Raw genomic sequence first — 27,059 nt, 5'->3', positions numbered from 1 at the left:
TGTTTATTTATTCGCGTAAGTCTTGCGAGTACCTTTGTACTCATGTTGCTATATTTCTTAACTAAGTTGCAGGTGAGCCGGAAATTGTTTTTGGCCACTTCTACCCCGCCGATCCCGGTGCGGGCGAGGAGTAGGTCCTTGTGGTATCGACGGCGTCCTTGAGCAAGACTCCGTCTCGTTGCGCGTTTTATTTTTCCGCTGCGTACTCGTCTTTTGGGAAATTATCTTGTCACACTAAACTTCATGATCTATGTCCCTTTTATTTTGGATTGTGAGCCCAAGGCTTGTAACTCGTGTTGAACCGTAATTTCAATTTGAACTTGCTGCTTAAAATTGCTCTTTGTGGTACAATGGCGAAATACTAGATTGTGAACGGTATGTGTATATGCATGATCTTGGGCATATGGTGGAGCACATACCGGGACTACCGGATTTAGCCTCATTTTGGGTGAATGTCGTGTTGGTCGTCACGATTTAGATGTGGGTTAACACGTGGCACGCCGAAGCGCGAGCGCGTGTTAGCTCTCCTCTTAATTATAACGACCGGCGACTCGTCTAAAATGGTGTTAAATTGGGCGGTTCTCACAGCGGGTATCAGAGCCAGGTTCCACGAAGTGAACTTAAAAGTTTGCTAAAAGGGGGTTGAGAGCGAAATAAAATTGAATACTTGCATTAACATTTATTTTTCTAAAATTTGAACTTAAGGATTGATTGCTAACTTCCTCCCTTTGTCTTAGAGCTATTATTCTCTCTAATGCTTCACCTGTCAATTAAATATGCTTAATTTCTTATGTTTTATTGAATAGATGGCCACTTTGATCATGGCGACTCGCGCTCCGGACACGATCGGGTTCCCGGCGATCCTCAACGAGATGTTGAGGAGCTCGCACTACTTTTTCCGGCCCGAGTATGAGGTCTATGCTCGTGGCTGTGGTGTTGGTTTGGTGGACTACTTGGCGAGCCTCCACCTTGAGCCAAGGTGGGTGGTGGGAGCTGTGAGGTACAACTTCCGCGCCTGTGGTACCTCCGTGCAGATGGTGATTCAAGAGGTGGCACGTGAAGCCATCGCCCGTCTTCGCTACGAGCACCGTGAGCTTTGGGAGGCTCCGTTCACCTACCTTCCGGTGAGGGGACCGGAGGATCCCATTGCTCATGTTGCCTCGCCTCCGATGGGACCGTACACTCTGGAGACGTGCATGGCGGACACCATTTCCGCCTACGAGATGGCGCACCGGAGTTTGGTATGGGAGTTGGAGGAGACAAGGAGTCGTCTCGTCCGCCTCCAATACCAAGTGGAGCCTTACCTTCGTTCGATGAAGTTGCCAAGGAAGATCATGGATGACTGGGCGCGGAACACTCCGCATGAGGAAGCACCTCCGTCGCACCGCTTTCCGCATGTGGTGGGTACTTGGGCCGAGACGCGGGGTCCATACAATCCCATTACGATGGGGTTGCCCGTGCGTCGGTTCCGCATGGTGCCCGCCACCCGCGCTAGTCTTTTGGGGTTTCCGGAGCCTTTTGACCCATGATGGCTTATCGACTAGAGAGAGGGAAAAGTCGCCCATTAGTCCAAGTGCCAGTAGGAGGGACGTGGCACTTGGGGTAATGTGGTTGTAAGGTGGAATTAAGCGCTAGAACGTTAAGACGCGCTCATTTTGTGATGGTTAAACTCTTTTGGATGCTTGTGAGCTAAGGTCAAGTTAATCGCATGATTATGGTTATGCCTCGATGTGTTATTAGTGTTTTAATTATGTGAGTTAATTGAATGTTTTCATGCGTGCTTCCTTAAGAGTTAGATATGAGCCATATATTATCATGCGGAAACGATGTGAGGTGACGACATATTGCACTCATATGTTGCATGCATGCACGCATACACATATAACAATTATAAATCATGTGGGTGACCGTTTCCCGTCTTTCTTGCTCTCTAAATCTGCCCTAGTGACTTTGAATGGTGATGATCAAATCTTTGTCACTCGTCACATTTATACATTTTCTTGATAAGTTACCGTTCGAATCACAATCTTAAGTCAAGTCATTATCTACGCCTTATCATTCCATCATTCTCCTTAAGTTTATCATTTCTTCCTCAGTCGCTAACTTATCTTAAATTCTTGCTAGGATGAATTTGCGTTCGGGAACCGGCGCGAACCGCGGGAACGGTTCGGGTGGGAACAACAATAACAACAACAACAACAATAACAACAACAACAACAACAACAACAACAACAACGATCTTCCCGGACCTCCCGTCCACCCCACTTTCGCGGATGTGCTCGCCCAACAAACTCAACTACTTGGGCAATTGGTCAATCATATCGGCAACTTGGGCAATATTGGAATTCAAGCTCCTAGGGAGGAGCCACAAGTGAACAAGTTTGGGGATTTCTTCCGCACCAACCCACCAATCTTTCGTGGCTCTAAGGATCCTCTTGACGCGGATTTTTGGCTTCACGTCATTGAGGAGAAGCTTAATCTCATCCAATGTGATGAGCATGATAAGGTCTTATTCGCCGCTCACCAACTCCATGATGCCCCGGGGGCTTGGTGGCGGAATTGGAAGGCTTCTCAACCCGCCAATCACCGTTTCACGTGGGAGGGATTCCGGACAGCTTTTCGCTCCTTCCATATTCCTAAAGGTATCATCGACATCAAGAAAAAGGAATTCCTCAACCTCACCCAAGGCCATCGGGATGTAATGGCTTATGTCAATGCCTTCAATACTCTATCTCAATATGCACCCGATGAAGTGTCCTCCGATGCCAAGAAGCGGGAGAGGTTCTATGACGGCCTCTCGGAAGAGCTACAAGACAAGCTATCCACCACCAAGTTTGATGATTTCAACGACATGGTGAATATTGCTATCCGCGCCGAGCACAAGATGAAGAGACTCGAAGCTAAGCACAAGCGTCCCGCTCCTACCTCGGCGGGTGGTAGCTCATCTCGCCCACGTGTGGGGCCTCAACCTCCCCCACCGCGCGCGCCGGGTGCGCAACCACCGCGCCCGATGTGGGTGGTACGTCATCCTCAACCACCTCAAGGACAACCCCCAAGGCCGGCTAATGCCTTTTGGAACAACCCAAGCGGCGCTCCAAGGGGTCCGTGCTACAATTGTGGTGGCACGGGTCACATCTCCAAGTATTGTCCTTCACCAAGGCAAGGCGGCCCCTCCAATGCACCAAGACCGAACAACCCTCCACCGCAAGCCCCACGCCAAGGAGCCAAGCCATCGCAAGCTCCTAAGCGTGGCCGTCTCAACTACACCACCGCGGAAGAGGTTCCGGACGATGCCGAAGTGCTCATGGGTACGCTTCTTATAAACTCCCATCCCGCCCTCGTTCTTTTCGATTCCGGAGCAACCCTTTCCTTCATTAACAAGAAGTTCATGATGCTTAGCAAACTCCAAATGCAAACCCTACCACGACCTTACCACATAGAATCACCGGGTGGGGAAATCATCTCTAAGCACTTTGTAGATAAGGTCCCAATTCTTATTGAGGGAGCCACTTTTCGAGCAAATCTTCTCATCCTAGATAAGCTAGGCTTAGATGTAATTCTTGGGATGAATTGGTTGGGAAAACATGATGGGGTTATCAAATGTGGGCCACGCACCATCGATCTCTTGCACCCCTCCGGGGATAGGGTTCTCCTCTCTCTCGCCACAAAGAAAGCTTGTCTCTATTCCTTGGCGGGTACCGAAACCACGGCGTTGGAAGATATTCCCGTGGTTTGCAAGTATCCGGATGTCTTTCCGGAAGAATTACCGGGCATGCCTCCCGACCGAGAGGTGGAGTTCGTTATTGAATTAATGCCCGGGACGGCTCCCATTTCCAAACGTCCCTACCGTATGCCACCTAATGAGCTAAGAGAATTGAAAGAGCAACTCAAGGTCCTTTTGGATAAGGGTTTTATTCGTCCGAGCTCCTCTCCTTGGGGATGCCCGGCTCTCTTTGTGAAGAAGAAGGATGATAGTCTACGGATGTGCGTCGACTACCGTCCGTTGAATGAGGTCACCGTCAAGAATAAGTATCCCCTTCCTCGAATCGATATCTTGTTTGACCAATTATCGGGAGCTTGCTATTTCTCCAAGATTGATCTAAGGTTAGGGTATCATCAAATCAAAATCCGTCAAGAAGATATTCCGAAAACGGCTTTCTCTACTAGATATGGTCTCTATGAATACACCGTCATGTCCTTTGGCCTCACCAACGCCCCGGCGTATTTCATGTACTTAATGAATAGTATCTTCATGGAGGAACTCGATATCTTCGTGGTTATCTTTATTGATGACATTCTTATTTATTCAAAGACTCGGGATGATCATGCTCACCATATCCATGTTGTGTTACAAAAACTTCGGAAGCATCGTCTTTATGCTAAGTTTAGCAAGTGCGAGTTTTGGCTCGAGAAAGTATCCTTCCTTGGTCACATTCTTTCCAAGGATGGCGTCGCCGTCGACCCTAGCAAGGTGCAAGATGTTCTTGATTGGAAGCAACCTCGAAGCATCACCGATATTCGGAGTTTTCTTGGGCTTGCGGGATATTATCGCCGGTTCATAGAAAACTTCTCAAAAATTGCCAAGCCTATGACCGAATTGTTGAAGAATGGGGTCAAGTTCGAATGGTCACAAGCTTGTGAAGAAGCCTTTCAAACTCTTAAAGATCGTCTTACTACCGCTCCCGTTCTAGCTCAACCAAATATTCACAAGGACTTCGATGTCTATTGTGACGCCTCTCGCGTCGGTCTTGGTTGTGTTCTTATGCAAGAAGGCCGAGTGGTGGCTTATGCCTCTCGTCAACTCAAGCGTCATGAAGAAAACTATCCAACCCATGATTTGGAGCTTGCGGCCGTGGTCCATGCTCTAAAGATTTGGCGTCACTATCTTCTTGGAAATCATTGCAATATCTACACCGATCACAAGAGCCTTAAATATATCTTCACCCAATCCGATCTCAACATGAGGCAACGTCGATGGCTTGAGTTAATCAAAGATTATGATCTTGAAGTCCACTATCATCCCGGCAAGGCAAATGTCGTTGCCGATGCACTAAGCCGCAAGGCTCAATGCAATTGTTTGACCATGGGACCTCCTCTTCATACTCTTTGTGATGAATTCCGGAAACTTGAATTAGGAATGGTCAAGGAAGGTCATCTCGGTGCTCTTATAATCAAGTCCAATCTCTATGATCAAATTAAGGAAGCTCAAAGAAATGACAAAGGTATGGCCCGAATTCGTACACTCATGAAGGAGGGTAAAGCTCAATGTTTTTCTTATGATGATCGAGGGGCCCTATTCTTTGGGAAACGTATTGTCGTGCCTAAGGATCACAACTTGAGGCGCTTAATTCTTGATGAGGCTCATAATTCTCAATTCTCGATTCACCCGGGTAGCACAAAAATGTTTCAAGATCTCAAGCAAAGGTTTTGGTGGACTCGCATGAAGCGGGAAATCGCTCGATATGTCGCCGAGTGCGATGTTTGCCAAAGGGTTAAAGCCGTGCATCTCAAACCGGCCGGTACCCTTCAACCTTTGCCTATTCCATCATGGAAGTGGGAAAATATTGGAATGGACTTTATCACCGGGTTGCCGAAGACTATTCATGGGTATGATTCCATTTGGGTAATTGTTGACCGCTTAACCAAATCGGCTCATTTTCTTCCGGTCAAGACTACCTATCGAGCCAAGCAATATGCGGAGTTGTATCTCACCCGCATTGTATGTCTTCATGGTGTTCCCAAAACAATTGTCTCCGATCGTGGTCCTCAATTTGTTGCCCACTTTTGGAGAAGTCTTCATGAAGCCATGGGAACCGACCTCACCTATAGTACCGCTTACCACCCTCAAACCGATGGCCAAACCGAGAGGGTGAATCAAATCCTTGAAGATATGTTACGGGCTTGTGTTCTAGTATATGAGAAGAAGTGGGCCACTTGTTTGCCATTTGCGGAATTCTCTTATAATAATAGCTATCAAGCAAGTATCAAGATGTCCCCCTTTGAAGCTCTTTATGGACGGCGTTGTAGAACGCCCATCAATTGGTCCGAATCCGGGGAAAGGCCTTTCTTTGGCCCGGATTTGGTGAAAGATGTCGAAGACCAAGTTAAGATCATTCGCGAAAATCTTCGCATTGCCCAATCCCGTCAAAAGCTATATGCCGATCGTCGCCGCCGTGAACTCCATTTCAAGGTCGGTGACTATGTTTATCTTAAGGTCTCTCCTTTCAAGGGTACTCGTCGCTTCCGGGTCAAGGGTAAATTGGCACCTCGTTTCGTCGGACCGTTCCAAGTCGCTAAAAGGATTGGAATGGTGGCTTACCAATTGGATCTTCCCCAATCGCTTTCCACCGTTCACAACGTGTTCCACATATCTCAATTGAAGAAATGCCTTCGTGTTCCTACCGACGCCATCGACCTTGAATCGCTCAATCTCCAAGCGGGTCTTACCTACGAAGAGCATCCTATTGCCATCCTAGATCATATTGAAAGGAAAGTAAAGCGAAGTATGGTGAAGTTTGTGAAAGTTCAATGGAGCAACCACTCCGAAGACGAAGCCACATGGGAACGCGAGGATCGTTTGCGTCAAGACTACCCCGACTTCTTCTTCCAATGAGTGAGTCCTCAAGCTTCTCCCACCGCACCCAACCTTCTTTAAGAAGTTCATCCTTCTAGATATCTTATATGTGTACACAATCGCCATCAAAGAGAAAGTAGGGATGCCCTACCACGCCACACCACCCATGCTTGGTACATCCTTTCTTCGATGTTCTCTTGTCTAGGTGAATATGGCCTTATTACACTCGAAAACTTATCGTTCTCTATCTACCAAATCTCGGGACGAGATTTTCTTAAGGGGGGGAGAATTGTCATGACCCAAATTTTAAAAGCACGGGATTAAAAATTAAGCAACATCATCATGAGCATCATCCAAGCATTATGGAGCATCATATGCACTTAATTACATGTTGACCATCCATTTTCTTGTGTGAATTAGGTGCAAGTTGTGAAGTAAGTTTAAATTTTGCTATGTGGCTGTGCCCCCAAATATTTTATTCAAATACTAGATTTCAAATGGTGATTTTTGGATATTTTTATTCAATTTTTGGATGTCTCTGCCGAGCCATAAAATTCTTGGAAAGTTTGAAAACTGCAATGTTGTTTGATTTTTTGTGAGCAATACATATTAGATCTTTATGATCTTGTTGTTGCATTGTGTTCTTGATGATCTAATCTAGCATCAGTAAAAATTTGGTGAATTTTGGAGCCCGGGAAATGCATGTTTTAGATTTTGTAAGTTGAACCGTTGCTTTATTCTTTCTCCCTTTCCTCCCGGCCCCACCTGTCTGCCTCTTTCCCCTCTCCTCCGCGCGCCTGGGCCCACGCGTCAGCCTCCCCCTCCGTGCCGCCCGCGCCTCTGCGCCCGCCCGTTGGGCGCCCGCGCGGCGCGGCACGCCGGCGGCCGCTGGCTTGTCCAGCGTGGCCGCCGCCGCCCCCTCGCGTCCCGCGCGCCGCGCCTTTTCTCCTCCCCCGCGCTCGCCGTTTCCTCTTCCTCCTTCCCCATTCAAACCGCACGCCCCCGCCCCTTCCTCTCCCTCCGCTCCGAGCCGTCCGCCGCCGCCCCAATCCCCCGCCGTCGCTCCGCCTCCGCCCATTTCCGCGCGGCCACACCACCCCCTCACCTTCCTCGCCCCGTTCCGCCCGCCCGCCGGCCTTCCCTTCGCCCGCAACACCCTCCCCCGCGAGCGCCTCCTTCCGCCGCCGCCGTGCTCCGTCGAGCCGCCGCCCGCCGCTCCGTTCCGCTCGCCCGTGCCGCGGGTGAGCCTCGCCGCCTCGCCGCGCGGCTGGCGCGCGCGTCTCCCCGCCCCGTTCGCCCCCTGCCGCTCGTCCCCTTGCCGGCCGCCGCCGCGTCGCGCCGCGCGCGCGCGTTCGCGCGCGGGCTGCGCCGTGGGCGCGCCCCGGCCGCGCCGTGGCGAGTCAAGGCCGCCCCCCCTGGCCTTGACTTCGCCGGGCCGCGCGCTGGCCGCCTGGGCCCGCCTGTCGGCGCCCAGGGGCGCTAGATCCGGGTGGATCTAGCGCTGGCCACTTGGATGCTTTCATCATTTCATGTGATCTTGTTAATTGCGTAGAATTTGTTGTAGATTTCCAAAAATTGTGAAATTTGTTTTGTTTGAATCCTCTGTAATAGATCTACTTAGATAAAATAATTTTATGCATGTTAGAGTCCTGTATTTTAAGTTATAGTTTATTCTTGTTAAACCAAGTGAATTGTTGATCTTATTTTGTGGTGCTCTAAAAATGCCAAACTAAAGTTTGTTATATTCCCTGTCAAATTCTCTTTCTCATAGTGCAAGTGGTGTATATGTTCCAGTACTGTTTGATAGGTTTTTAATGTGTTTTTAGTTTTGCTGCCTGCAATCTTATAAAATGAATATCTTTTGATAGAAAATTGATAAAATGGTAAAACCACTTCTGTTATCCTTGTTATCATGTCCTGTACCTCTGGTGATTTTATTAGGGTTTTTGAAAATGTTTTGCATGGTTTGTAAGATTTATCTTGAATTTAGTGGCTGAAATTTGTAAATATCATAAGTAATTCTGCAAATAAGTTTTCGATGCAAACTCAACTCTCATGAGTTTATTTTGAGATCCTCTGGGTGCAGAAATTAAATCATGATTTGTTCTTGTTAATGTGTTGCATGAGCAAGTTTGCCTTCGGGCTTAGTATTTAAATTAGTAATCGAGCTTGTAGTGCCATGATGGTATTACTTTCGCGTTGATGTGACATTTCTCTTTTATTATTATATCATGGCATATCATCTCATTTTCACATCATTGGCATCATCCTAATGCATACATTTCATTCATGCATTTTAGTGACCGAGACGCCGGAGGACGCACCCGTTGAGCCCACCGAGTTCGTTGAGACCGAGCCGGGAGCCGAGTGTGTGGTTGAGCAAGAAGAGAACCAAGGCAAGCAGCTAAGCATGATTTCCTTGACCTATTTAACTTGCTTAAATTTAGTTATTTCACTTGGGTATCTATGCTTATGATAAATACTTATCTATTGCATCGTTGGTCCTATTTCCATGCAATGTCCTCCCTTGATTTGTATATCCATGTCCTTGGCACACGTAGCTAGTTGCAACTTAATTAACTAAATGCTTAGTTGTGCTTAGAGTTGGTATATATCTTGTAGGGAAAGTTGGAATAGGATCACTTGTTTCACCACCTTTGATTATCTTGAACATATTATCCGGTGTCGGGTTGTTGGTTGGATCGGTCTAGTTGGAAGTGTGTTTTTGGGGTTTGAGCGGAAGGTAGGGCCTAGAGAAAGGAGTCTCGGAGGCTTAGTCCGCTTAAACCGATTAAGGACCGTCCGTGGATGACCTTGGAAATTGAGCACTTATCGTACTACCACATATCCATTCATGGGGTGGATAAACCAAATACCCTCTAGTTTTAATCGTTGATGCACGGTCCTAGATGCGTGGCCGTGGGGCTTTGTAGAGAGCCTTAGGGGTGTCCCCGGTGGACCTAGGTAACTCTCCGCGCAAGTTAGGCGTGATGTTCAACGGTTAGAACTCGTCGGGAAAGGTGGACGCGAGTACCCCCTCACCCCACGTGATCGGTTGGGTGAGTCGCATGGTCCTTGTGTCGTGTGGGTAAAGTTGTACACCCTTGCAAGGTTAATAAATCAATTCGAATTGCCGCGCTCTCGGTTATGAGCAAGCTCAAGTTTCGACGAATTCTTCGTAGTTGTATCGATCTTGGTCGCATGTGGTTTATGATGCTTATGTCACCTCTTATGGTTGGTCAATGTTTAACTAAAATTTTATGGTGGGTTGGGCAAGATAATAAAAATGCTAGGATTGCTAGAATAGGTTTTGGTTAGGAAGTTCATGCTTATGCTAACAACTTAACCCTAAAGCCTTCTTGTGAGCCCTCATTTGCATACTCCTTGTTTATTTATTCGCGTAAGTCTTGCGAGTACCTTTGTACTCATGTTGCTATATTTCTTAACTAAGTTGCAGGTGAGCCGGAAATTGTTTTTGGCCACTTCTACCCCGCCGATCCCGGTGCGGGCGAGGAGTAGGTCCTTGTGGTGTCGACGGCGTCCTTGAGCAAGACTCCGTCTCGTTGCGCGTTTTATTTTTCCGCTGCGTACTCGTCTTTTGGGAAATTATCTTGTCACACTAAACTTCATGATCTATGTCCCTTTTATTTTGGATTGTGAGCCCAAGGCTTGTAACTCGTGTTGAACCGTAATTTCAATTTGAACTTGCTGCTTAAAATTGCTCTTTGTGGTACAATGGCGAAATACTAGATTGTGAACGGTATGTGTATATGCATGATCTTGGGCATATGGTGGAGCACATACCGGGACTACCGGATTTAGCCTCATTTTGGGTGAATGTCGTGTTGGTCGTCACGATTTAGATGTGGGTTAACACGTGGCACGCCGAAGCGCGAGCGCGTGTTAGCTCTCCTCTTAATTATAACGACCGGCGACTCGTCTAAAATGGTGTTAAATTGGGCGGTTCTCACAACAATGGTCTGTTGAAATACAAAGGAAGGATATGGATTGGGGACAACAAACCTCTACAACTTAAGTTAATTACTGCTTGTCACTCCAGTGCCATTGGTGGCCACTCCGGCATTCCTGTCACCTATTCAAGGATCAAACAGTTATTTGCATGGAAGGGCCTTAAAGCTGCTGTTGCTTCTTATGTGAAATCTTGCACTGTGTGCCAGCAAGCACTATGTGAAATCTTCCCTGGTCTTTTGCAGACGTTACCAGTTCCCTCTGAGGCTTGGCAAGTTATCTTTATAGACTTCGTGGAGGGATTGCCCCAGTCTGGTAATGCCAATTGTGTGCTTGTGGTGGTAGATTATTTCACCAAGTATGGCCATCTTATTCCATTACACCATCCGTTCACAGCGGCGGGAGTTTCCAAAGTGTTTATGGCTCAGGTATACAAATTACATGGGTTACCAACTGCTATAGTCAACGATCGTGATAGAACTTTTACTAGCATGTTTTGGAAGGAATTATTTTCCCTAGCTGATGTGAAGTTGCAGATGTCATCAGCGTATGATCCTCAGTATGACGGCCAGACCGAGAGATTGAACCAAACAATGGAAACTTTTCTTCGATGTTTCGTTAATGCTTGTCCAACCAAGTAGCTCCAATGGATTCCCCTTGCCGAATTCTGGTACAACACTTGTCAACATTCTGCTAGTGGTCGTGCTCCCTTTGAGGCTCTCTATGGTTATACTCCTCGCCATTTTGGAGTGTCTACCATTGACTCAGTGTCATCTCTCGACCTGGATTCTTGGCTTCAGGAACGAGAGCTTATGCGTTCTCTCATCAAACAGCACCTGACCCGCTCCAGACTTCGTATGAAGAAACAAGCTGATAAGGGTTGATCTGAAAGGCAGTTCTCTATGGGTGATATGGTTTTTCTTAAGTTGCAGCCGTACGTGCAGCCGTCTCTGGCTCCCCGCGCCAATCAGAAACTGGCCTTCAAATATTTCGGTCCATTCAAGGTGCTGTCCCAAATTGGTCAGGTAGCTTACAAACTCGATCTGCCAAGTTCTTCAGCTATTCACCCGGTGTTTCATGTCTATCAGTTAAAACCAGCTGTCTTCAACCGATCAGGTAATACTGTCTGATCCCACTAATCTGGATTCTCCCAGGGTCCCGGAATCCATCCTGCAGAGGCGCCTCGTCACCGCGGCATTCAGCACGTGCAGCCGGTTCTGATCAAGTGATCGGGCTGGCCGGAAGACATGGCAACGTGGGAAGATCTCATCATGCTGAAGCAAGCTTTTCGCTTTGCGCATGCTTGGGATCAAGCGGCGTTTCAACAGAGAGGGAATGTCAGGCCCCGTGTACCAGAGGAGGCCACCACCGTCGTGGGCCGTCGCATCCGGAGGCCGAATGTTCGAGTCGCAGGTAGCAAGTGGGTTCACTGAGAGTGCATGTGGGCACGCATCGGGCCTGGCTGGTGTAATAGAGTGAGCGTGCTGGTTAAATATTGACGGTGAGAGGAGAGAGGGGGATTGAACAAGTTGTATGAACTCTTACCCATTCTCCAAGTTAATCTGTCCTCCGAACGCCAATCTTCTATCCTCTTCTATTTCTTTCTCTCTATACTCTGGTCATTTCTTCTTCCACTTCCATGCTATCTCTGATGCTAACAGGAGCGCACCTGCACTGCCACCTCCTCCAGGCCACTGGCGCATGCGACCTCGGTGGACGACTCGATGGCGGCGTCCGTATTCAAGGACAAGCTTCTGCGATTCAATTCCACCGTGCCCGACATCGCCCGCGCCAGCGCCGGTGTCGTTGCCGGTGGCAACAATCTTTTCTTCGCCGGAAGAGACAAATTCGGCCTCGTTTGGGAGAGCTCCGGGGTGCTTGGGTTCCACGTACTGTAGCACCCCGGAGCCAGAACTGGTGGAGGTACCTTTTGTGGCTCTACTGGTTTTACGTCTTTCCTAGTTCAACCTCGAATTGCGTTCCGGCTCAAAACAGTACAGATGTCTAGGAAAGCAAGTAAAGGATAAGAGCAGGGTAATATTGTCCATTCACCTAGGTAGAAAAAGGAAAATGAAAAGAAAAGGATGGAAACCTGGAGAAAAAAGAAGCAAACAATTCGCACGGGCAGTATCAAACGTAAATTTCTCCCTTCCGCTGGCACAAAGCGCCGCCCAGAGGCGAGTAGCGCAGAAGCTGCGATGACCGCCTGCGACCTGCCTCGTCGTCTCCTTCCCCGCAAGCGCCACCACCGTCGCCGGGCTCAAGGGTGCGTGCCTCCCCATCTCCTCCCATTTCTCTCCGCTAGAAAAAAATCTGCACTTTTCTTTCTTTGCTTCTTGCTGCGATTCTCTGCAAATTGATCTCCTTTACCCCACGAATTTGTAAGCAATCTTCTAATTTTGTGCGGCGTGGTTGGAAAAATCACGAACTGAAAACCCTGTACCCCAAAATTGAACACGCAGGCCGAGCGAGCGCGAAGCACGCCGCCTGTTTCCCTCGCACCGGGCTAATCGCCGTCACATCCTTGTAGAGTTGCAGGTATGGTGCCGGAATGACAATGTGAATGTGCAAAGGCTCAATCTTTCGCAGCCAATTTCACTTCGGTTGCCTTGTTCATGAAATTTGGGTGAAGGGATTGGGTGAATGCTGTTGAGGAAAATTTCATTTCCTTTGGTTTCATCCACAGCCCACAGGCCACTGCTTCATTTTGCAGGTTAAGCTCGATGGCTCCTGGTTTCAGGTCATATGATTGCCATATGATTTGTAAGATCATTCACATGGTTTGGGGGGAAATCCCTCTGGTGTCCAGGGAACGAGATCCTCTAAAGTCGGCAAAAACGACTTCCCTCTCCAGTCACGCATCTGACCCGTTGCTTTCCTATCCAACCATCAGATGTTCCATCTCCTGTCTCACGGACGGTGCCCCATTAGGCTTGCTGGGCCGGCCCAACATCAGGGACGACGCGTACGTATATCTGCTAGTGGGGAACTGTAAGTTTCCTGGCGCGAATAATCGCTGCTTTGGCGCCGGACTCACATTTTTGGCGCGAGCAGCGAACGTCGTGCGGCGGCGATCGCGGATCGACGAAGGCCGTGCGTCAGGCTCAGGTTTCTGCTTATGCTCTCCATCCATCTGCAAACTGGTGCCAAAATATATTTGGATTGTGCTTGAACTGCTCCCGTGTCCATCTCTTTAGCTAGTACCCTGCATACTGTGCTTGTTCTGTTCTGATTGTTTTTCGTCCTCGCTTGTTGAATTGTGCTCGAACTGATGGATTGAATAAAGACCGGTATAGAAGCTTGAAGGAAACATCAACTCTCTTGCATCAAAATTAAATCTGCATACCGAAGATGGAAGAAAATAGGTGCGTAATGCCATGGTTGTTTCTTTTTATTTATTTGCATAGGGTATAGATTTGAGTCGTTCAATTCGCTGCCTAATATCATGCCATCTTTATTCTTTTTTCTTGTAGGGAAGGCTTGATTTCTAGTCTTTTACCTCAAGTTGGCATGGAGTTCAATACTATAGATGAGGCCTGGATGTTTTGGATTAGCTATGGGGGTCAAAAAGGCTTTGAGGTGAGAAAAATGTACACAAACAAAAGAAAGTCAGATGGGAAAGTTAGGTCTTGCAGATATGTTTGTGCAAATGAGGGGCATAGAAAGAAAGATAAAAGGGATCATCTAACAAAGTGTCCAAGAGCTGAAACTAGAACTGATTGTCAGGTTCGCATGGGTCTTATAATGGACCGGGAGAAGGAAACTTATAAAGTTGCTGATTTGATTTTGGAACACAATCACATGCTTCAGTTGCCACAAACCTCGCACTTGATGGTGTCTCAAAGAAAAATTTCAGAGTTACAAGGTTTTGAAATTGAAACAGCTGACGATGCAGGAATTGGGCCCAAAGCAGCACATGAGTTGGCGTGTGTGCAAGTTGGTGGTTCATCCAATCTCAGTTATACTCTTCGTGATCACAAGAATTATTTACGGGCCAAGCGCCAGCGAGAGATGGCATATGGTCAAGCAGGAAGCATGCTTATGTATTTTCAAGATAAAATTGCTGAGAACCCTTCATTTCAATATGCATTGCAGATGGACATAGAAGAACAAATAGCAAATATATTTTGGGTTGATGCTAAAATGCTCACTGACTATGCATATTTTGGTGATGTTGTCAGTTTTGACACTACTTTTGGAACAAACAAGGAAAGTAGATCTTTTGGTGTATTTGTTGGGTTCAATCAGTTTAGAGAAACAGTGGTTTTTGGTGCCGTTCTCTTATATGATGAGACATTTGAGTCCTTCAAGTGGTTATTTGAGACTTTCCTCAAAGCACATAATGGCAAGCAACCAAAAACAATTTATACTGACCAAGATTTTGCAATGGGAAAAGCAGTTAAGGAAGTGTTTTTAGAAGCATGGCATGGCTTGTGTACTTTTCACATTATGCAAAATGCTGTCAAACATCTAGCTGAACCCGAAGATGAAGATGAAGGCAGCAAGAAAAAAGGCAGCAAGAAAAAAGGCAGCAAGAAAGACCCCAAACATGTAGATGACGAAGGCAGTGAGGAAGAACTAAGTATTCTCTCCGACTTTAGTGCATGTATGTATGAGTATGAGGATGAGGCTACATTTGAACATGCATTTCAGCTCATGAGGACAAAGGCGAGCAAGCAAACTTGGTTGAATAGTATATACAAGGTGAGAGAGAAATGGGCTGAATGCTATATGCAGGATGTTTTCACATTGGGGATGAGAAGTACGCAATTGAGTGAGAGTCTGAATAGTGAGCTGAAGAGACATTTCAAATCTGACTTCGATATCATTAGATTTCTTAAGCATTTCGAAAGGGTGGTGGCAGATAAAAGAAAAAAAGAGTTGGATGCTGAATTTGAATCAAGGAGAAAACAGCCTAGAATAAAAGTGAAGACACCTGTGCTACTCCAAGCAAGCAAGCTTTACACACCAATTATATTTGAAGCTTTTCAAGGTGAATATGAAAGGTCACTGGTAGCATGCACCACAATATTGGAAGGCAATAATGAATACCTTGTAGCAATTGGGAGCCTTGATGAAAATTTTACTTGCTTTGAGAAGGAGTACAAAGTTACCGGTGATCCTTTAAAGCAGACCAGTACATGCAGTTGTGGGCAGTTCAATAGATTTGGAATATTGTGTGGCCATGCTCTAAAAGTCCTTGATTTGATGAATATCAAATCACTCCCTGCACAATATGTATTGAAGCGATGGACACGGGAGGCACGTTGTGGAATCGTACAAGACAATGAAGGTCGAAACATAATAGAGAATACAAAATTAGATGATATGCTTCGTTACAAAGATATGACTCGCAGATTTCTCAATTTAGCACTCCGAGCAGCCAGCAATCCAGGTTGCACTTTGTTAGTAAACAACACCCTTGGTGTGCTTAGCAAGCAAGTTGAAGAAGAAATCAATGGCTGCACTGATAATGTGCAACCTGTCACTGTTCCAATAAATGTTGCTCCCCCAAGTGATTTGGTGAGCACTGCACGTCTAAAGAAAAAAGAGGTGCAAACAAAAACCTGGAAGCGCCAAAAAACATGGCTTGATAAGAAACGCAAATTTACAAAGAAGGGAAGTAAGAAAAAGGGACAAGGCTCAATGGTTTGTAGCAGCAGAAAAATATATCTCATTCTCTTTAATTGTATTTAGTGGAAAAAGGCTTAGTTGTATCTAATTTTTGTTCTCTTTTATTAGCAGGAACAAGAAAATATAAAAGTGTCATCTGTTGATGGTGTACCAGTACAAAATATTTCCACTAGTACATCTCTACCCAAGGAAGGGATGTCTGAAGCATACATGACCATCAATACATTCTCTCAACTATTAACGGTATCTGCACAGAGTTCACTTTGATTTCTTTTATTTTCCAGTGATCAATCTACTGATGACACACAGAGTTCACTTTTCTTTTGTTTTCTTTTCCAGGGACCATTCACCAATGATCTTGATGCTGAATTTGAGAGCTTCAGAGAATAGATGCTGAATTCTAGTAATATTTCGAAGTAATACACTTTTTCTCTCAATCATAGATGGCCTATTATGTTGAATTATTTTTTTTCTAATTCTCAGGGAGCAATCACAGATGCTGTTTTGGATGATTTCTAGTATTATAGATTATATCCCATATGCACTCAAGAGAATGGCTCGACAGCCTCCTTGGCCATCATGTTCTGATAGTTTTGGTTTTCTAGTTCTGTGTAATCAGCCATATGAAAATTGCAGACTTGCACTAATATGCATTCTTTTGTGCAGCCATATGAGTTTGCAGGCGGAGCTGGAGAAACGTGCTGCCACATCGGCGAGCCGGAGGAGGAGCGGCGCGTCATGGCCAGGAGGCTGCAGCGCCTCCTGCGGAGGATGGCCGACGATAGGCGTCGGACGCTAGAGGCCGCTGCCACCCTCAGGGAGGAGCACCGGCACCGCCTCCTGCCGGAGCCCGCCGACGCCAAGCTGGAGCGCGAACTCGGCAACACCCGCCAGTCTTCGCCGAGGTGGAGCTGCTGCGCCGCTGCGGATGCGGTAGGAGATGGAGGAGGAGCGCCAGATGCTGCAGATGGCCGAGGTCTCCGACGCTGAGGTGAGGAACGCCGCCGGATCAGGGAGGCGAGGGTAGCTCCGGCGAGGAACTCCGAGCGTCGCGGCGGCGGCCGGTTGCGAAGGGGAACGGCGACGCGAGGAGCCACGGAAAGGAGTCGCTGGCTGGGCTGATATGGGCCGAGAATAGGCCTGTGAGTTTGGAGTTGGCTGGACTGCTGGTTGGATAGGAAAGCAACGGGTCAGATGCGTGATTAGAGAGGGAAGTCGTTTTTGCCGACTTTAGAGGATCTCGTTCCGTGTCCAGAAGGATACGTCGACATCTGGTGTGCATAATGTTGGAACAATGAATCTGATATCCCACCTGGTGCTGAGTCCATAGAAAGAGAAAAGTCTTCAGACCAAAAAAGTAAAGACAGAGAGAGGTGACGAGGAACCATGGATAGCTGGATGCCTGGATGTGCTGGTGAAAGCAGCAGCAAAAGAACAGATGATCCCCATTGTGTTGAGTCCATGAAAGAAGACATCAAGAGGCCAGCTTCCAATAGCCATTATCTCGACAAAGGCAAAAATGAATGGGACACATCAACTGTTAGCAAAGAACATGTGCCTTGTTTCAAAAGAAGCCAAAAGCGGGTTGTTGTGCGCAAAGTGCCTATAAGCAGGGGAATGCAGATATACTCTTTCAGATAAATCTGCTCTTTCCTTGAGATATAATGTGCTTATGGATGTACACCAATTGTTTTCTAGATTAAATAGTTAGAATATCTTTTGTTTCTGCCCCATAAATGATCTTGAAAGCGAACAATATATTTTTCAAACTATTGTGAAAAGTGCTTGTACTTTAATGTTGAGCATGCAACCAGAGTCAATTCGTTAGAAAAAAATATTGCTATCCATAATAAAAAAAAATAAAGAAGTGTCCAACTTCATTGGACGAGAAAATGCGTCAACTATGTTTGTTCTTTCATCTTCTAATTTGAATACCGACTAAACAGCAACGTCAATTAGTATTTCTTCAGAAGATAGAAACATCTAGATAATGTTCCCTCCTTAGACAAGGTACTGCCTCTGGGAATCTCCATTTTTTGCGTTGTCTTGATGGCCTCTACCTTTTATCTTTCCTCCAGCATTGTCCCTGCCTTGCAGTAGCTTTCTTCCTTTCCTCAAATCTATTCCTTCCCTCCTCATTACACAAAGCCAAGGTCCGCAACAATGCCATATAGCTAGCTTTGGGCATCCGGCCTGCTCTCAGGCTCTCAGCTTAGGTTCTTGTCCCCGACCAAGGAAGGGGTTCTCATCTTCTCATCGTGCGCAACTGTGCAGGGGAGTGAGATCAGAGCTGGTCTTTTCTTTCAAAAAGGATACAAATATACTATTCAGCAAGTAGTCTTATTCTGTGGGAACTCGTTTAATTTTCTATTTACCGACCTAGCTGATTGGAGATTATTAAAAGAGTGCTCTGGGGCCTCCTTGCTTTTGAACAGATTAAGACCCAGAGGTAATTGATCAAATACTCTGCGCTCTACTACTTAATTATATATGATGATCTTACACGCACACGTGCTTGATGAACACACAAAACAACTGATGATTAGTACGCTAACACAGTAGTTCACAGGCCGAGGAAGAATCAACACAATGGACGACCCTTTATATGATGAGTCATGGCCGGAGGTCGAGACCATCAACCAATACGCCGTGTTCATGGGCTACCTGTCGATGGGCGTCAGGGGGCTCGCGCTGCTGGTGCTGACGTGGACCACCGTCGTCCTCCTCGGCGGCTTCGTGTCGGACCTGGAGACGAAAGACTTTTGGGCTCTCACGGTCATCACGCTCGTCCAAACAGCCGGGTCAGTATCGCTCCATCATAATTTAACCATGGATAAATAATACTCTTTTCGTTCCAAATTATTAGTCGTTTTAGCATTTCTAAATTCATAGATTTTGCTATGCACCTAGACTTTATATATATATATATATATATATATATATATATATATACATACACACACATACATAGAAAAACTATAAATCTAAAAAAGTTAAAACCACTAATAATTTGGGACCGAGGGAGTAGATTCCTATTTTATGTTTTCCCTGAGGATCACTTTGTATACACATAATAAACTAGCTAGCGGGGTGATCTGCGCAAGATTGCATAGCTGGCCTTGTTACATTTTGCTTAGCACTTTATTTTCACCATATAAATATATGCATATTTAAGCTTCCATTTCAGAATACACAGGATTCAACCATGGCAAATTCCCTATATATGCCATTATTAGGCAGACGAGAATTAGCAGATATAAATTATGGGAGGTTGGCTGGTTTTCACCCCATAGTAGGCCCCCAAATATATATTAAGAATAGGCATTAAGTATGATGTCAAATGAATCTGGACGTTTAATTTGTCTATAAGAGATAAAGCAATTATTACTTAATGGTAAGATCTTCTGAATGCTTTGTAGTTTTGGATCCAACTGTGCAATATATTGCCTAGTATCTTCTCTTTTTTTTATAAAAAAAATCCACCAAGTACCTCGACAGCAAATATCTTTCTTAATCTAGCTCGCAACCTACGCATTAACAGGGTGTTCGACGTCCTTTTAAAGGAGAAGGCAACCGACATTTTTAGTTTGTGGTTGGGTTTGCTGGTTGCTGTGGAAGGAGATCGACTTGATGACTATAGACCGGTCTATAAACCCCTCGGTGTAGGAAAATATGCTTTATTTTTTGGTCAGATGCTGGTGCTTGCTATTGTGTTGTTACCTATAGTGGTCCTCTATCTGCTTGGGCTCTATGCCTCCACAGCAATATCCTTGTGGCGGCTGATACAACATGACTTTGGTGGCGACGATGGCACAAACAAGAAGCCGGCCCTCGTCATTCTCTACTCCTTAGCCATGGCACAAGGTGTGGTCTTCCTCTACATGACCGTACATGCTTGGGGGCCAAGATCGGCATAGTGAAGTCGGTGGCCCACTCATACGAACTGCAAGAAGATTCAGAACTTGTGTCGGGCTACCTGGATGAAAGCATTAAGGGGTGCATGAAGGAGCCATCTTTCGCCAGAGGAAGGAACCTCATCACCTATGCTGTGGACAAGCTGATGGAATTCGACAAGTCGCGAGACAGCTATATTTGTGGGGTTAAGATTCTTAGCAGAGTGGTCAGGTTGGATCGTAAGGGATTCTATGGGCAGCAGGTCCTGGCAAAGGAGCTGCTGACCGGATCGCCGTCCCTGATCCCGCACCTGCTGGAAACGATGGGTCCCAGGAGCCCGTACGACAGGGACATCAGGGAGCACGCCGCGAGGGTAGTGGCGCACGTCGCCGGCAGCATCCACCTGGACAGCTTCCCGGGAGGGGTCATCGGATGCGTCTCCGCCCTGCTGCCGGAGGAATACGAAGAAGGCGGAGACCACTGGCTGTGGGAGGACCTGGAGCGGCAGTGGCTGCTGGAGGAATGCGAGCGGCAGCGCTGGTTCTTGCGGCTACCGGAACCACCCGTCACCATCGACGGCATGGTTGAGGCTTCCAAGGTGCTGGTGGAGCAAGGCCTGCTCATCCTCCGGAAGCTCGCCGCCGACGAGGACAACTGCCGAGTCATAAGCAACGCACCAGGCCTGGTGTGCAAGATCATGGCGCCTCTCACCTCTGCCAAGCTCCACGGGGACTACCACGATCAATGGTACGACATAGCAAACGAGTCGATGAAGCTCGTTCTCAGCCTCATGGCTGCTCCTGGGACTGGCGAGGTGCAGTCCCAAATCTCAAGCAACATGAAAGCCATCACCGGCATTCTCGATTGCCGTGAATGCGCAGTTCTGCTGAAGAGACGAGCCACCCAGATCCTCTTGGACCTGTCCGTGGAGCCACAGCCACCCGGCTGCAGGGTGTTCATCTGGATGCTGCTGCACATTTTTGTCTTGCCAGATGATTGCTTTGACAGGACGATCTCTTCCGTTGGGCGGGTGAAGAAGAGGAGATACATCCGGAGATTGGCCGGAGAGAAGCTGCAAGCCGCCGAGCAATCGGTTGGTGGCGTCATCAGCGACCTCGGTACAGCAATTTGCGAAAATGACCCATACATGGCACATGCAGCAATGGTCCTTGGGCACCTCTGGGCACATTGCAGTGACGAGTATCGGGAACAAGTGAAGCAAGGCGTGTTCGATGTGATGCCAAAGGTAACCTGTATGCGCCGACCTTTTAGATTGGTTTCTTTTTAGATTTTACTACCAACATCATAAAACTAAAACTGAACCTTTTGCTGCTGCAGGTGCTCAGAGAAATACTGAGGAAGCCTCCTGCGCGACCAGCAGCCGATGACCTGGAGAATGGGAGTGATTCTTCTCGTGATCAGCAAGACTTGGACCGGCGTGAGGACATCAAGCTGAAGAAATCCTTGATATCCTTTTGCTGGACGATATATAAGAAAAGCGGGTGGGAACTAACAGCTCGGATGGATGAGATTGCCGCTGAGGTCCTATCTGGACTAGGGGAGAGTCCCCGTGGGATCACGGGTCTGCTTTACGCCGCAGAACGCCAGGATTAAATACCAAATTGCGCGCGTAAGATAGATGCTCAGGGTGCTTTATAGGTGTTGTAAGGGGACATATTGTACGTGTGGTGTGTGTCAGCTTGTGTTTTCAGCAAGGTTTTAAATAACCAGCCTGTAGCGGTGATGAGCAACTGCTATGGTATTTAGTCCGTTAAAATCAGCTATAGCCTGCTAAACATCGTAACGGCAGCTCTGCCGCTAAACGCCTTAGTCGATAATTTAAAACTATAATTTTCAGCGTGATGGGATTATGGGTATGTTATATGTTGAGCATCTGCTGGTGCTGGTGCTTTCAGCGCGTGCCTGTTGTGACTAAAGTGCATGTGTGCGTGGCTTCTATTATATTCTACCGTGGTAGCTTGCACCTCATCATTTCAATGGTCTACCAGATTATTCTTCTGAAATTGTACTTTGTCGATCTTGTTGGTCAGAAATAAAGAAAAGTCCTAATTATTGTTACGCAATGGGAAAGACAGAGAGAAGTCTTTGTAAAATATCAAGGGAAAAAAGTCCACTTTACATCTACGGATTATTACAAAAGTTTGATCTTCGATCTTTAACTACAAAATCAAATAATAAGAACCATTTAACTGTTGAAACCGGATAAATTTTGCCACTTGAGTGGTTTCAAAGGTGGTTTTTAGTTTTGTAAAAATTAAAAATATTCAAATTTAAATAAAAAGTTTTTAAATAATTTATTTTAAATCAGAAAAATACAAAATAGGTGCCAATATTTTTCTAGAAATGTAACTATTTGTTCGTACTCTACTTATCAGCTATTTAGATCTAATTTTTCTATGTTCCTTATATTTTTTTAATAAATAAGAATGAAATATAAAACCAACAGATATATTTTGTTTTTAGAAAATTTTTTATACCAGTTTATATGTTTTTGATTTGAAATGAATTGGTTTAAGTTTTTAGACCTAACTAGAACTTTTCCATTTTTGAAACATACAAAATCATCTTTGAAACTATCTAAAAGACCGTGTTGTCCGATTTAATAGTTGAAGATTAGACTATCATTTTAGTTCGAGAATAGAAATTGAAATTTTTCCAAATATCAATACACAGCTCGAAGCATCCATTCGTCATTCTTGTCAACTAGGCCACTGATCCGTCAACCTCGTCCTTCACCACGCACCACCTTCACTACGATACATGGGTCATCATTTTACATGATCGAGCTCAAGCTAGGTTTGGTCATGACTGAAACTTTGTAGCTAGAACACATGATCGAGCTCCATGAAGAGAGTCCTTCTCACTACCAGAAACAAAAAATCTTGCTCAAAAGAAGAAGAAGAAACAATCATCCGTGTCAGCTCACTCATTTCTGAAAATTAGAGCTGGCACGGTTGTTGCACTACACATGCATCTGAGATTGTTTCTGGTAACAAGCTTATGCCAACACTTGGATGTGCATGTGCATGGTAATTAACACTTGGATGCCCATCTGAGATTTCTGAAAATTAGACATAAGCTTGTTGCACTACACATGCATGTGCATCTGAGATTTGAGTAAGTTACCATTCAAATGATATTCTGATGAAAATAGCAAGCGTCTGCCAAAAGAAAAAAAAAATCTCTATCCCTAGCTCTAACATAGCTAGCGTAGATGGACCGATCGATGGCTCAACTGTCCAACACTGTTTCCTCAAAAACAAAAGAAAAAAGAAAAAAACTGTCCAACAGTACTGCATGTTGTGTTGGAAGGGACGACGTTAACACACTAGATGTCACGAAGCATAATGACGCTGGTGTGGGAAATTAAATGTGCTCGAACTGTATCAAACGGCAGATGATTGAGGCGGGATGCAGAAGAAAAAAAAAGAAAATGTTTACACAGCACATCACTACTACGTAGCTATCAGCTCTAAAGGACGTGCGTGTTGCAATCAGCACATCACTACTAGCGTAGATGCTCAGGGTGTAGATGTTGTACATGTAATCAGCTAAGTGGACACATTGTGTGTGTGTGGTGTCAGCTTGTGTTTCAAACCTCACTAGGTGAATGCCCGTGTATCGTTACGGGTAATAAAATATTTTCATGAATAAACACATCACCAACCGAGAAATAGAAGTGCTCAAACATAATTTTCTGTAAGAAATATGGTCCCATTAGACTATAATTATAATTTTGGTGATTGTGTGACAACATAGCCAATGGAACGAACGAGTTTGCGAGCTCAAGTTTGTAGGATTCCTAGATCCCACAAATGGAGTCAAATTCATATACAAGATGGTCCAAATCACAGTCAAGATGCCCAAGTTGTAGTGAAAAACGAGAGACTGCAGAACGATTTGGACAAGATTCAGCATAAATATATGCCCTGGTTAGACCAACGGTTTTAGAATATAACGGGTCGGTGCATTGGTAGTTGCAATGCGGATCAAGTGAAGAAGAAGTCAGTAGCACCCGTTGAACCGACGGTGAATAATAGGCGTCGGTGCAATAGTCAATTGATTCCCGAAGGGTTTGGGCAAAATGTGCTTCACCACCGGTTGAACCGACGGTCAAAAAGAAGGCATCGGTGCATTAGTCGTTTAGCTTGCCTGAGAGGTTTTTGGAGTTTAAAAGCAAAAAGTCTTTAGCACGGTTAAACCGTCGGGAGTCGGTGCAAGACATCGGTGAAATAACATCAGCAGAAGATGGCAGTTGGAGTTCAATGGCCAGTAGGTAGGCTGTGTGTGATCGATTAAACCGACGGTGGTGATGGATTTAAATGACGCTTTATGCTTTTCTGGGTAAAAGCATGTAACGGCTAGGAATGAATCTCTAGCCTATATAGAGCTTCACTCCAGGTCATTTGAGGCTGCTGGAGTTCATGAGAAGCTATAGAAACTCTGCTGAATTTCTCCAAGCCAACCAAAGAGCACATTGATCAAATCGTTATGTTTAGTACAAGCTTTGTAAGGTGTAGTGCTAATGTAGCTCTAGGGAAAGTGTGAGAGCAAGATGTTGTGATCTTGTGCTAGTTCTTAAGTGAACCTCAAGCTTGTACCTCGGTGTACCGGCCTCTGGAGTTTTGGTGGCTCGTCGGCAAGTCTTCAACCCTCCGGCTTGGTGTGGAGCTGCGATGACGGCTTTGTGCGGGGGATAAGGAGACCCCTCCTTTGTGGGATGCTCCGTAGTGAAGGCGGCATCAAGGTGACCGGGAATTTGGTGTGAGACTTGGTGGCCAAGCCTTTGTGGCAAGTCAAGAGGAGCCCCAGAAGAGATTTGGTGACTGAAAAGCAATACTCTTAGTGAGTATTTCAACAATGTGGGCTAGGGATGGTTCAGTACCTACGATACCACGGGATAAATCATTAGGTCAAGAGTTTGCTTTCTCTCATCCCTCCTTATATTTTCGCATTACTCTTGCAACTTATGTGCCTTTACTTTTTTTTAAGTATCTTGCTAGGATTAGCTATATATTGCAAAACTTGTTTGGTACAAGGGTTTCACAATAGAGGAATCATAGTTGCACATTTAGATAGCATGTTCCAGATTATATTTTGTGTAAACTAGTTTGAGCCATAGAATTTTAGAATGGCCTAATTCATCCCCTCCCCTTTTAAATTACGAGCACCGATTCCTCTAATTTCCACGCAATAAATAGATCTGCCCGCTGTTGGGTTGACAGTGATGCCCTCAGAGCTCTGTCCCTCTCCTGCCTACGTTTCTTTGGATCAGTTGGTTTTGTACTATTCGACACAAAGGTGTCTGGTACACCTATTCGTATTTATACATTTAGAACCATATATAAGACAATGTATGTAGAGCTATAATGAAATATATTTATAAAGTCACATGGGAATGTACAAAACAATGTACAACATGAAAATAAAATAAGATATACACTTTTGCCATCATATTGTTCCCACTGACCAAGTTAATAAACAACCCATACTTTGCTTTTGTTTTCATTTCCAGTAATAGTGAGTAAACAACCCTATATAGAAACATCAATGCATACAATAATTAGATGCCAAGGTGGACCTCTACTGTTGTATCCATCCTTGTGTAAATTAATCATTCTGTCACCATGCACTGTTCAAAAATAAAACTCTGGCATTTTCAAAACCCAACCCAAACTGATAGTATTACCTTCATCATCCTCTTCTTGTATGGCATTCATATCATATAGACTCGGAGGTTCCAAATCCTGCCCGGCCGTTGTCAAGTGATACTTCTGTTCCTACAAAACGCAGATACCAACTAAGCACGGACACGGATAAAACCCGGTTGTTGTCACCGTGTGGTGTAACCAGCCACATCTGGTAGGAAAAAAAAAATACTAATAGCCGACCACGATCGTACTTGAATTGAGGGGGTTTAGGGGGTATTTGGATTCTAGGTCTAAATTTTAGCCCATGTCACATTAAATGTTTGGTTAGTAATTAGAAGTATTAAATATAGATTAATTACAAAATTAATTGCGATGGAGGCTAATTTGCGAGACGAACCTATTAAGCCTAATCAGTCCATAATTTGACAATATGGTGCTACAGTTAACAAGCGCTAATGATGGATTAATTAGTCTTAATAGATTCGTCTCACGAAATAGCATCATCTGTGTAATTACTTTTATAATTAGTCTATATTTAATACTCCTAATTAGTAACAAAATATTAGATATGATATGAACTAAAGTTTAGTTTTCGGATCCAAACACCCTCTTATTATTATCTTGGTCACCAACATCTTGAAAGACATTCTATTCGGTAAGAAATATGGCCTCATCAGGCCATAATTGTGATTTTGGTGATTGTGTGATAACATAATCAATGTGACTAACAAGTTTGTGATTTCTAGATCTCATGGCTGGAGTCCAATTCATATACAAGATAGTCCAAATCGTAGTCAAAACGTTCAAGTTATAATGACAGCCTAGACGAATTGAACAAGTTTAGAATAAAAACAAATTAATCGACACCCTAAAAAGTGAACGGGTCGGTGCAATGGAAACTTGTTACAGCGACCAAGTCAGTAGCGCCGGATCAACCGACGTTATAAGAGGGAAGGCGTCGGTGCAATAGGGGAATGATATGGCGATCAAGTGAAGAAATGCTAGAGGTACCGGATGAACCGACGCGTCATCCGACAAATCGTCGTTTGATTACTCAGTAAGCATATTTTAGAAAAAGAAGGTTTTCTCAGCAAATCCTTCAGCACCGGATTAACCGACACGCGTTGTTGCAAGGCATCAGAGCGATGATGTCAGCAGAAGGGGGCCGTTAGAGTTCAACACTATCATGCAAGCATAGTGTGACCGCATGAACCGACACTGGCAACCGGATCATCCAGCGCTTTAATGCCTTTTGGTAGAATGGCAAGTAATGGCTATGGCCGGCTCTCTAGCCTATATAAGCGGTTCCCCGGGGC

The 27,059-nt window shown here is 45.5% G+C and overlaps 2 protein-coding genes and 1 long non-coding RNA gene across 3 annotated transcripts; all 3 read left to right on the top strand.

Moving 5' to 3' along the window:
- The first annotated feature begins 12,578 nt into the window (after positions 1–12,578).
- LOC112886818 lies at positions 12,579–14,150 on the top strand. The gene is made up of 5 exons (XR_003227439.1): positions 12,579–12,809; positions 13,006–13,081; positions 13,257–13,651; positions 13,830–13,908; positions 14,017–14,150. It is a non-coding gene; the product is annotated as an uncharacterized LOC112886818 (long non-coding RNA).
- Positions 14,151–14,155: 5 nt separating this feature from the next.
- Positions 14,156–17,167, top strand: LOC112885567 (protein FAR1-RELATED SEQUENCE 5-like). The gene is made up of 4 exons (XM_025951155.1): positions 14,156–15,041; positions 15,072–16,192; positions 16,289–16,420; positions 16,844–17,167. The coding sequence occupies exons 1-4, from the start codon at positions 14,276–14,278 to the stop codon at positions 17,165–17,167; spliced, it is 2,343 nt and encodes a 780-aa protein (XP_025806940.1). The 5' UTR covers positions 14,156–14,275.
- A 1,407-nt stretch (positions 17,168–18,574) lies between these two features.
- Positions 18,575–21,685, top strand: LOC112885566. The gene is made up of 5 exons (XM_025951154.1): positions 18,575–18,626; positions 18,747–18,978; positions 19,719–20,064; positions 20,097–21,317; positions 21,410–21,685. Exons 2-5 carry the CDS (start codon positions 18,767–18,769, stop codon positions 21,683–21,685), a joined length of 2,055 nt encoding a protein of 684 aa, XP_025806939.1. The 5' UTR covers positions 18,575–18,626; positions 18,747–18,766.
- Positions 21,686–27,059: the final 5,374 nt, after the last annotated feature.

This window comes from Panicum hallii, chromosome 3 (genome assembly GCF_002211085.1).
Source record: "Panicum hallii strain FIL2 chromosome 3, PHallii_v3.1, whole genome shotgun sequence".
Lineage (NCBI taxonomy): Eukaryota > Viridiplantae > Streptophyta > Magnoliopsida > Poales > Poaceae > Panicum > Panicum hallii.
This window is presented reverse-complemented; position numbering and strand designations above follow the sequence as displayed.